Source organism: Carassius carassius, chromosome 15, assembly GCF_963082965.1.
Source record: "Carassius carassius chromosome 15, fCarCar2.1, whole genome shotgun sequence".
Lineage (NCBI taxonomy): Eukaryota > Metazoa > Chordata > Actinopteri > Cypriniformes > Cyprinidae > Carassius > Carassius carassius.
Genome location: NC_081769.1, coordinates 18711768 through 18724508, shown reverse-complemented (window position 1 = coordinate 18724508; position 12741 = coordinate 18711768). Strand labels below are relative to the sequence as shown.

Sequence of the window (12741 nt, the reverse complement as noted above, 5' to 3'; positions counted from 1 at the left end):
TGATGCTATTGCTGCAAACATTCCACTTCATACTTTCAAACAAAATGATGAATTTTCCATTGACGTGGTTAAATAGAGAAGTATTTAGTGTTTAATGTTCTCAAATGTCAAAGAAAAAGTTACGTCCTGGCACCCAAGTGCCACTTTACTATCCCCCCTCTCTTCTTTCATTCATCTCACCCCTATTTGAATGTTTGGTTAAAAGCTGTGAAGCCCTGGCCAGGAAAAAGAGTTGAAAAGGGAATGAAAGAGGACAGGAAGTTTGACAAGTTTGACAGTGAGAGTGTTAACAGTGTTTTGACAGTGTTAAACTTTACTCTGGAGGCCTCAACAAATTTCACAGAAAATGTCTGTGTTGCCATTGTTATATATATATATATATATATATATATAAATAATCTTCCACACATTTTCATAATTAACAAATGTTTTTATTATATATAACTCTCAATATGTACATTTTTTACATAACTATTTACAAGTTTATAAACCAATAACAGTACAAAACAAGTTTTTACAAAAGAAATTGTTCTTTTAACTTATTTGAGAGAATTTCTTAAACCGTTGAATTGTTTGTGCGTGTTGTGCTTTCTATCAGAAGTCCGGCTTCTCTCTCTCTCGCTCACAAAACTCTAACAGCACAACCAAACATTCCTGTTTAAAACCAAATGTTGTTTTAAAAAACTCTGATCTCATCTATACATTAGTGCCAGTACATTTTGTAGGGTGTGTTCACATTACATCACAGAAACCAACTGAAACTACAGCAACACGAGATCCAAAACACAGGAAACACCAATGCTTGATAACTCTTCTAGATGTACAAACACTGTTATATGCACAAACATCAACTCTTAGGTGCACGATCAGGTACAGTTTTAAGATAAATCCTGCGATCTTTGGCTCAAATCGGTACAGTAGAGAGAAGGTTTCCATCAAACATAACATCTAACCCATTGTTCAACTTTGTGATCACAATTCCATTTATACAGCTGATGGTTACAAGACAAGCTCTCCGCTCTTCAGGGTTTAATCTGCATCACATTGGGAAATACATTTGTGATGAATTTCAGGAAGAATGAACACAAACAGTCTACAAAAGTAAATCAAAAAGAGCTTATGGGGAAAAGAATCAGAGAACGGTAAAAAAACCCGCCTTTCTCTGGTCATATCACTCTCACAAACACAAATAAAAACACGTCACTCAGCAACTTGCACGTCAGCACCAAAACTTCAGTTTGTATAAAATTCTTTGTATAAAATCTATTTTCAAAGCCGATAACCAGCACCGGCATTACAGTCTTTTGGGTCCTAACGGACCAGCGTCCATTAAGTCTTCTTATATTAGGTTCAGTGGAGAAGCAGGAAGAGGAATATAGAGATAAACGTGACGAAATTTGAGACGGGAGCAATGCGGACACCCGAACTGCCCACGCTCCTCTGCACAACTGGGATCATGGCAATAGGGTCATCTGAAAGTAGACGAAGAGAAGGATGATGAGTACATTTCACTACCATTCCCAATCACTCTTAGCTTACGAAGTCTAAAAATTCCACATGTTTTCTAAAGCAAATGGACACACTGCCAGAAGTGAGGAGAAGAGTGACTGATGTGAAGTGCTCACCTGCTGGAAGCCTGTTTGATGGGTTATGGACTCCACCAGCAGCCACCTTCCCTTCTAATTCCTCATCTTTTTCCATGGTCTTCTTCTTGTACTGGGAACCTAGAAAATTAAATGATATAGTTGGACTCTCAGTAAGGCTTCATTGTCTGTGTAATCCAGTTAACCTTGAAATGTCTGGGTGGAAATGCAAAAAAACTGATCTGACTTACCATGAGGTCCAACTACATCCACCTTCAGTCTCAAACACTCCTGTCCATGATGGTGAAGAGGCTTGGCTGTGGAAAACAGAGCACAAATTTAGAACTGGAATCTGATGCCCTACTACACATACACTTGATGTGCTTATAACTGCTAATACATGCATACATTTTGTAGTCATCTTTGTTATATAAGCTTTGGAAAAAATGTAAAAACACACTTTGAATGCATTAAAAATTATTTTCTAAATGATTTTTAAACCCATTTTTAAAGACTATCTACATTTATTGAATTCTTAATGATGATGAAGGTCTTCAGGGGCCATCTCTAGTGTACAATTTCTTATTTTATGTAGTCTTTTTTGCAGTTCTATTATTATTTTATTACATTTTTTTAGTGCTGGGCAACGATTAAAATCGCATCCAAAATAAAAGTTTTCTTGTACATAATATATGTGTGTGAAATGTGTATATTTATGCATATATAAATACACATTCATGTATATATTTATGTTTATATATGAAATATATTTATATGATATAAATTATGTGAATATAAAATATACATGTAAATATTTTCAAAATATATACTGTATGTGTGTGTCTTTATACAGTATGCACATAATAAATATATGCATTACACATATATTACACAAACACAAACTTTTATTTTGGATGCGATTAATCACGATTCATTGTTGCCCAGCAAAATTTTTTTTTTTTTGTTTCTACATGTTATGTATTTATTCTTCTGACTTTTTGGTCACATCACATGCACTTTGATTTGGTTGATAAAAACATATATATATTTTTTGACTTTTTTAAGTATATATTAAAATGATTTTACTCGTATACATCATTACTTATTGTCGTAAGCAGATCCAAAATGCCACAAAGATCTACACTTGAGTTAGAGATGTGGATGCTTACAAATATAGAAGTAACTCTCTCCCTGGCGGAACTCTTTGCCCAGAGTGAAGGGAGTGAAGCGCTGGAACTTCTCGGAGAACTTCTCTGGAGCATGAGGAGCGAAAGGTCTGGAGCACTCCCAGCGCAGCTGGTCGAAGGACTGTGGCTTGCAGTTCTCGTAGTCCTCCAATTCCACCATGTAGAGCACATACCGCTCGGCCTCCTGGGATGGGATCTCACCACGTGTGTAGTGAGGGCAGATGATGTCTAGGTAGTCATTAATGCGGACCTCCACGGTGTAATCATCCCATAGGAAACTGGAAGAAAAGAGAGAGAGAAAATCCATGAATGGCTGTCAATATTTACTGAACACAATCTACAATAGAGTTGTACAGAACACAGACACACCTCAGGATTAAAACCTTCTCAGAAAAGAACTAGACGTGCACAAACAAACAGAAACAAAAGTACTGGTAACACTGAAACATCCTCAGGCAAGCGTCATCAGTACAAACCAAACGCGAGAGCTACACCCTGATGCATGTGTGTGGGTGGGTGACTGGTGTTCACCCTTCACCTGCTGCTTTTATTTGCGTAAAACACCCTTTAAAATCCCCCTTTTCTTTTTTTCTTTCTTTCATTCTCTGTATTTTGTTGTGAAGGATTGTCGAAATGTGGGAAATTGTCCAACTGTGTTTTTCTTTATGTCCTGCATGAAAAGGCAGGTTTCCTTTTCATTAATTTCACTGATTTATGTCCATCCTTTTTTTTGTTTGCTTGTTTTGCAAACTTCTACCACATGTTTTGGCCATTTAATTCACTTTACTTTTACAAAGAACTGGAATACCTTCCTCTTTTCCTCTTATAGACAAATGTTGTCAGAATTAAATAATGATATATATATACTATAATCACTATATAACTAAATAGTGAATAACAGCATTGAAACCAAAGCAAATTATTTATATATTATCTGGAAATTATATATATTAAATATCTCATTCATTTTTTTAACTGAAAAGAAATTATTTCAATTAATTCAATCAAGTGTTTTCCACAATAAATATTGTTCCCAAAACATTTTATTATAAAAAATTTAACATTTATTTTAAACCTATTTTAAGCTAACACATTAACTTTGGCAGATCTAAAATACATTTTGTAAATTATTATTTATGTTTTTTCTGATGAAAACCTCTTGACTTCATGTGATCCATTACAATCTTTTCCTTGGAGCCGCTTAGACTGACAGGCTCTTTGAATCGGCTCTACGTGTTTTTACAGCCTCCTCTCTGTCTGCCTCTTCTTTTATTGTCGTCTCATTTGCTTTTCTCGTTTTCGTCTTGATCTAAGCTTCCCTGCTGCTGTTGCCAGATGTCCAAATGACAAATCCACAGGCTTCTCTGTATGTTATTCTTTCGGTCTTGTTGCTTTCATGTTGTCAGTGATTTATTATTGTGAATTTTGTAAAAAACTGCTTGCACAACATTTATGAATAAATCACAATGTTTTTCTTAGTACCGTCACTCCCACAATGACCACAAGACACCATTGTTCGAACCCCATAAGTCATGTGATTGGTGAGTGTTACAACGCTACACGCCATCACATTTCCATATACCCAAAATCTTCAAACCCAGTCACATCACATTACCATAACATTTACTTACACGTCCCTCATGTGAACCGTTGTCAAAATACAAGGCAGCCTCTTTCCCCCAGCATGCCCTTTGCTCTATCACTTTCTCCCTTTTGGCACATGTATTTGTTGTTGTTGCCATCGGGAGCCATGGTTAAATGACGGACAGACACAAAGGCTCCCGACGGGCCCCCCGTTGTCCACTACAACCCCCTTCATCTCCCTCTCTTTCCCACTGTGCCCCTGTGGTAAGCATTAGCCGTCCTGTCTAAACAGCCTGGCGGTCTTTTCAGACTGGGGGTAAACATACACATCACTGCGCTCATTAGCACCGGTTAATGCGGAGATTAGAGTCAGTCTCGCACAGCTTCTAATCAATGGAGGGTTCAAAAGACTGGGTGTACACCTTGCTAAGCCAGCTGACTTTTCTGTGTGTGGGAAAGCAGCGGTTTTTGTATGTGCATTCAATATGCCAATTAACAAATCACGGCTGATGAGACCAAGCAAGCGTCTGATGTTTCTTTGAAGCAGTTTATTTGAAACCTAATGACAATGTGTTTGCAAGACCAAGACAACAACACAAATTGGGTGTCATCAACTCCCCTCCCCATCTCCTTCTCAATCAGATCGGCCTCAGGGTCGCATCTAGTCTTTGGACACCAAGTTGTTAGCCTAAAGATGCACAATCAGCATCTAAATCATTTATTTTAGTTTGGAGTTTTTATTTTTCATTTCTTTTGACCCAAAAAGTATTGCATATTAAGTGCATCCCTAGTTTAATTTCATGCTGAGAGGGTCTGGTGGGCCCTCACACTGCGATTCCCATGCGCTTCTAATCTCTCTGAGCTGATCCAAGGCCAGCGCTGATATCTCAAACAATCACAGAGAAGCTCTGTCGTGTTTTTCATCCTAGTGATCGGTCACTTCAAACGCCGCTGTGTCCACTTGTTCCCGTGTGACAGTTGTGCTGTGAGAGTGATGCTGTTGTAAGAGAGGCACGGATCCATGTAAACATCACAGATCCGAGAGGAGGGTCTGTACCCGCAGCCCCCGGGGGCCACATCACCCATCTGTTCATCACAAGACACAGAGCAGCTTGGGTTTAAATGTTTGCGTGTGGGCTTAAAAACTTAAAGTTGGAGTAACTAATTGGTTTAAGCTGACTGATTAGTTTGGTCATGTGATCTCAACATGGCGGCCCACGTGAGATGATCCACTTTGTGTAAAACAAAACTATCATATTTATTAAGCTGTCGATATGACATGAGTCTTCATACTATGTATTTGTCCATGCTGTAAAAAATCGATTATATATTTTATGTAATATATAATATATGCAAGCTGTTCAAAATTAACAGTAAAGGGTTTTACTTTCTTACAAACAAATTGATTTCAAATAAATGTAGTTCTTTTGAACATCCTATTCATCAAACAACCCTGACAAATCACCATATCTACAAAAATATTAAGCAGCACAATCGTTTTCAACATTGATAATAATAATAATTAAGGTTTCTTGAGCACTAAATTGTCATATGAGAATGATTTCTGAAGGATCATGTGACACTCAACACTCAACAATTCAAAGCTGAATTTTCAGCAGCCATAACAGGAATAAATTGGACTTAAAATATATTAAAATAGTATATAGTGGTTTTCACAACAACTATATCACAGTTTTAATGTTTTTTCTTGTCTTTTGCAATCAAATAAACGCAACATCGGTGAGCATAAGAGACCTTTTTTCAAAAATATACCCCCCACACTATTTTGTATATTTTGTATAATATATAGTTGAATTTTTTTTCAGATATGTTTGTGTTCTTTCATCTCTCTGATGAATGTTTTAAACTCTCAGTAATGTTCAGGGTCAGGTTTTTCAGACACACCCTAACTGTGTCAGCAGCATACACACACGCACACACACACACACACACACACACACAAACACACACAATGAGAGACGGTCAGCACTGTGTGCTTCAGAACAGATGTACACACTGCCAACTGCACTACACTCGCTGTCAGCAGTTGACACACACACACACACACACACACACACACACACACACACACACACACAGTTGAGGGTTTGGTTGCTGAAAACCTTTAAGACCTGCTACTTGTCATGACAAGTATTATGATCCTATTTTAGTGGCTTGTTCTCACACTATCAAGTAATAAAACCTGTCTGTTCAAACGCCTGCACAGAGCTTTTACGCTATTTGTGTCTGTCTGGCTTTCTTTCTCCATTACAAGTATAATATACAGAGACGTCTCAGTCTTACACCTTCACATCGTTAAAGTCTGAAAGATTCAAGGTGTTAAGTCCCCTAAGTCCTTTTAACCTCACCGCTCTCACACTTTCTTCCCGATCAGTATGTTCTCATATTGTCCTTCTTGCCCAATTACATGCCGGTAATTACCCCAGCCGTAGCGGAACGGGTCGGAATGCCATCCAGTTAATCCGCTCTTCCAAACCAGGGATTATCACACTGAGCACACGGATCACACCGCTGCTATTCACCGGCACCAGACCCATCCAATACGGGCCGTTTGCAGGGGTTAAAGTGGGGCTTGGGGGAAGGGTTTTACAGATACATGTTTTAAGTCAAGTTGGATTGGGGGGTAAAGCTGCACAATATCTCAAATTTATTGAAATATTGCAAATGTACAAATCATTATATGTATATTACAATGGCCTGAGTAAAAAAAAAAACTACTTAAAACTACTTAAGTTTTAGGTCAACGTAAAACTTTATCACACAACACAGGCCTGTGTGATAATATGCAATTTGTGAGTTTAAAGCAGAAGACCAAATTTAACCCCATCCATCACTGTCCTATTGCTCCACCCCAATCTTTATATATCTTTCTGTCTCCCATCCCCCTTTCCTCCATCCTCTTTCTTTCTCCGCTCTGTTTAAAATCACATTATTAACCTGGGCCTCTTCATTCAGGCTAATTTTTTAGAGAAGCACTTTCTTTCTTTCTTTCTGACCTCTAACCCATCACCCACCCCCCAGTCCTATCTCTCTCAGTCCTTCCCTCACAAATGCCTGATTTCCCCCTCCTCCCTTTCTCTTTCACTTTTAAATGGATGTTAATTGCCTGCTGATATGCAAGCTTGTTGTTTAGTAGCATACTGTGAGCTTTATTCAAAGTCAGCGACTTGAGTCACACAAAAGTACTTGTGAAATAATAAACTGAAAACAATATAGGCACTGAATGAAAGTACTGTAAGCGTTCTGTAGATGGCAACAGTGAGCCGCTGAAGACGTTGAATGCAAACACTCCACTTGAGGTAATTAAGTAAAGCCAGGCAACAAGCTTCTGGTTCTTTTGTTTACATTTGTGAGCTCACAAAGGTCACACACTTTACTACACCGACAGTTACACAATCAAGCATGCTGCAGACAGAAAAACAGGAAAACTCCAACTCAACAGGGCAGCGGGAATCAAAACAGTAATCAGGGACGAAACGAGATAGACAAAGGGAGTTGTGTGGGAAAAAAAGTGCACGGAAAGATGAAGCTGGGAGGGTATAAGAACATACAGAGAGGAATAGTGAGGAAGTCTGGGCTGAAGATAAGGAGAAGACAGGATGAGCTCAGAATAATGGGATTTATGAGTTAAAATGAGTGAAGAGAAAATAAACTAAGTAAGGAGTTAAAAAGAGGCCTAAAGGGTTTATACGCACATTAAAAACTGAACTGGAACAACAGATTACTTTTTCTGTCAGTTACTAATCATCATTACTTGACCAGTTGAGTTCTTGAAATGGAACTCTAATCTGCGAAAAAAAAAGAAAAAAAATTCCAGAAATTATCCAGAAAGGGCTATGATTTCATAATCAATCCAAGCTGTAGATGGTAGAACATTCTATAACGCTTTGTGGAATTATGGATTATATTTTCCATACACATCAATTTCTGTGTAAAGCAGGATTATACAACACTGGATTACACTGGAGTCTATAAATATACACTGCGATTTCTGTGTGAATGGGTCATCTGGCCAGATTACACACATCTACGTATAATCTGAGCATGAACTCTGTTCGTTTCACTGATTATAGCTCTTCATACGTAGCCCACCATGGTTGCGCGTTTATGAACCTTAAACAAAAAAATGGGAGGGTTAAAGATAGTGTATTTACAGCCCGTCTATGGAATCTGTCTGGTTATGCTGATCTGTCTGCTCCCCTCCTCCTCAAGAGAACAACTCAGTAATATAATGCTCAGATACATGCATCAAACAAAGTGTGTTTGCTGAGGAAGGGATGGACGACGAAGAAATGGGGTGGACAATGAGTGGACAGCTGAAAGGTCAAGTATAGCAACATGTTTGCTGGAAGGAATCCCAGTCTACTAAATGTGCCCGAATTGCACATTCCCCCTCCCCCCATATGCGAGCCAGTGAAACTTTGATGAGTGAACGCTGTCTACATGAAAATAAACGCATGATTCAGGGCAAAAAATAATGATTCAATGATGCTAACATGATGGGACTGTGTACTTCCCCTTCAGCACGCTAAGCGTGCAGGCGTAGGCATGTGACGAGCTCAAAAACAGACTGTCGAAAACAACGTCCATATGTCAATCTGGACCTGAAAAACCAGTCTCCTCGGGGCGAACACTCACGCACGTACCCGTCAAACCAGAGCGTCAGCTCGCCAAAGGCCACGCGCAGGAGATTAAATCATTACTGTTCACTCACACCCACATGGTTAAAAACAGTCGAGCATGTGTTCGTTTTTGTTTGCGTGCAAACGCTTTTGCGCCACCTACAGAAACAGATGATCACGCCAATTAATATTTAACACCTATCTGCCATTGATTAGTCGAGCCTGACTAATCCACTTTCACACAGACTGATTGAACAATGCTTTGATGGAAGTTGTTAAAGGAAAGAAAGGTAAAAGATGTTTCTTTTATTCTTAGAACATAAGATTAATAACAGAGACTTATCTCGGAAAAAGATGCCGTTAAAACGCAGATCCCACCACACCTGCCAGATTATGACCAGCTCAAAATGGGATTATATTTACAATTCTGGTTTTGATGTGTGGGTGTTTGTTTTTAACCTTTTCAATGCTAATAAAGCAAGGTCTTTGTGTATGTGTACAAGAACAAGAGCTTCAAAAGAACAGATCCACTCAAGATTTTTAATGCTGAGGTTTTATGAGGGCTTAGTGTTTTGTTATTACAAATTTGTGGACCATGTCGGGATTAGAGACCGGACCAAGCACCAGACTGCTGCCACATAATCCCCTCCACCTCTTTTTCTCCATCCACATCTTTAACTCAAATTACCAATCCTGTTTTCTTTTTTCTTTTTTTACCCAAACCCAAGCAGCTCCTATTACTCCATCACTTTCTCTTCTGCCCCATTTTCACAGCAGGTCCTAAAAAGAGTTTGGTCTCTATTACATGATTTCTTCATTATTTCTTCAGACAAAGCGGCTGTTTCTCTCTCTGTGTCTGCTGGCTGATAGTGAGCCAAGCTCTTCTGACACCGTGTCTGGTTAAGGCTGGTACACTCATGTTGCGCAACAATGACACTGATAAATTACTCACAGAAACAGACCGAATCACAACAGACGTTGTGAATCACCCGTGACATCACGAAAACTTCCAAATGGGTCATGAGCACGGATTCAGTTCAGCTATCACCAGTTAACTTTCATAACTAGAAGCTTATCATTGCGTACATGTGAATCCAGGTGAAACAAGTCAATTACTATGGGAAGGAATAAAAAGATATCATCTCATGGTCAAAGATTCTGTTTTACAGTAACAAGCTCCTGATATCCACAAAAGGCCATCTTCTCGTTCTTGAGTTTCCTGCTAAAAGCGTAATAAATCGCTCTAAAAGATGTCATTCGTATTGATCGCTCTAAAGTGCCTGATGACCTGTCCTTCCTCACTGAGGTGAGATTACAATCGCAATCATTTCATGAAACATCCCATCAAGGAGCTTTAGGTTTTATACAACTGTAATGGTAACAACTTAATATCATACTAAGAGTAACAAGACACTTCCCATAAAAAGTTCAAGCTATTACTAGCCATAGATAATCTCATTTTGTGTGTTTATGTCTGTGTATTTATTGCTGTATGGATTGTGTGTGTAAAAGTTAGACTACTCTTTTAAAGCTAAATAAATAAGTTTCTCATGAATATAGTAAACAAGAACTGGCTCATTGGTTCCCGTTTAGCTGTACATCTACAGATATCAACAGGTTTGGCCGAGGGAAAACTAAGTTACAGTAAATATATCTTGGTAGCAAAGCCTGTCAATAGGATGCTCTCATAAATATAGTAAAACTAACATGTGTGTGTATATTTAGGCTGATCGGTCTATCCATCTGTCTGGTTTCTTTCCATGTACTTCTCTGTCCAGATGCTGTCTCTAGTAATTATCATGTCATTCACTAGCAAGTTAAAGGTTAGACTAAGGCAGAGATAAGCAAACCAATGAAATGCGTGATAAGTGAACTGAACTAGTAAACAACTGGAAGTCGGGGTCAATGATTGGTTATGTGTTAGAGATATTATGTGTTTCCTTAATCTATACATGCCCCTTTCCCCAAAAGAATGAGTCTCAGAAAGAGCAAATAACTAGAAATTGCAACAAAACATTGCATGAACTAGATAAAATAAGATAAAGCATCTAAACTCTTGTGAAACTGTTTAGACTGTTAATGCAGGTGTTTATAATATGTAGTTCTTATATTAATATACTGCGTATTACAAGCTTTAATTTGGAGAACTCGTGTTAGTGTACTATGCAGACATTTCAAATATCACAGAAGACTGCTAACAAGAGTTACATTATATAAAGATGGATAAATACAGCTGAAAGGTTTTATGCAATCAAAGTCTTACTTTGCGTTCGTGCTGTTCCAGTAAACACTGTGTCGCTCCGCAGACGCGTACCAGGCGCTGACGCTCACCGCGACGCACACCAGCCACAGAAAATCCATGGAGTCCGGGATATAATGCTCTTCAAAAGAATAGATACTAATGCAGTGGATTGTTTTGCACGTTGAAAACGTAAAATGTGCACTACTGCAGTGCGAGACTCGCTGAAACACTAGTGAATCGGTGTACTTGGATAACAGGTTCGTATGAGTCTCTAGCAGAAACTGTAGCGGTAAAGCGTGGAGAAATGTGCGCTCAGACCGCTTTATCAGATTCGTAAACCACGCCCCCAAAGAACAAAGATCCAATAAAATCAGGAAAGCTTTATTATTTGACACGCCTCTACGCACAGGCTTAGACCATGACAAATAAATCAGTGTTGTTTTAGTTTTCTTAACATAATAGGCTATTATAGTTTTTATTGATATTGTGAACTTTAATTTTCGTTACATTTTATTAGTTTTTTTTTACGTTTTTACCCTTGTAGGTGTATTTATTTATTTTTAGTAGATTTATAGTCATTTTAGGTCTTCAACATTTCAATTAGTTGACAAGGAAACATGTTTAATTATTGTTTAGTTGATATAATTCGTCAAATATCTGTTTTTGTGAATATTTTATATTATTTATATTTAAGCTATATTTCAATTAACACTGTTTTTAATTATGTTAATTTAATAACTCTCAAATAAATCAGTTTTTTACATTAAAATGTATTATTCTATGGGAATCCATCTGAAATCTGAATAAATAAGCTTTCCATTGATGTATGTTTTCTTAGGACAATATTTGGCTGAGATATAACTATTTTTGAATATTGAGAAAATCGCCTTTAAAGTTATCCAAATGAAGTTCTTTTCAATGCATATTACCAATATTACCATATTATCAAAAATGAAGTTTTTACATTTTTACAGTAGGAAATTTACAAAATATCTTAATGGAACATGATCTTTACTTAATATCCTAATGATTTTTGACATAAAAATCGATCATTTGGACTCATATTGTTGGCTATTGCAGTGACTTATGACTGGTTTTGTGTGGTCCAGGGTCACATTTTATTCTAACCAAATAAATAAATAAATATTATTCTGCTCTTATAAACTTTTGATATTCATAACACAAATAAAAAAAATTATTTATTATAAAGTAACCCAATTTCTTATTTTACGAAAGTTTTTATTTTATTTTAAATTTTATTTTAATTATCTTAAATGCATTTTTTTTCTCAATACAAGCGTCGAACTGTAAGATTTCTATAGGTTATATATAGCCTGTTTACTGGATATTATAGCCCTGTTCAGCATTAATCAAATCAGTGACAGCAAGTTGAGTAATTTACTGTGGGCAGTCTTTTTCAGTCAGTTATGAAATATTAAATTTGGAAATTGTACATTGCGTAGAATGACAAACAAAGCAGGATTTCCTGGGTATCAATCAGT

General features: G+C 37.4%; 1 protein-coding gene across 1 annotated transcript; it reads right to left on the bottom strand.

Moving 5' to 3' along the window:
- Positions 1 to 409: 409 nt before the first annotated feature.
- efna1b (ephrin-A1b) lies at positions 410 to 11546 on the bottom strand. The gene is made up of 5 exons (XM_059567758.1): positions 11261 to 11546; positions 2753 to 3048; positions 1835 to 1900; positions 1626 to 1724; positions 410 to 1472 (listed from the first exon to the last, which is right to left on the bottom strand). The coding sequence occupies exons 1-5, from the start codon at positions 11356 to 11358 to the stop codon at positions 1351 to 1353; spliced, it is 681 nt and encodes a 226-aa protein (XP_059423741.1). The 5' UTR covers positions 11359 to 11546; the 3' UTR covers positions 410 to 1350.
- Between the last annotated feature and the right edge of the window lie 1195 nt (positions 11547 to 12741).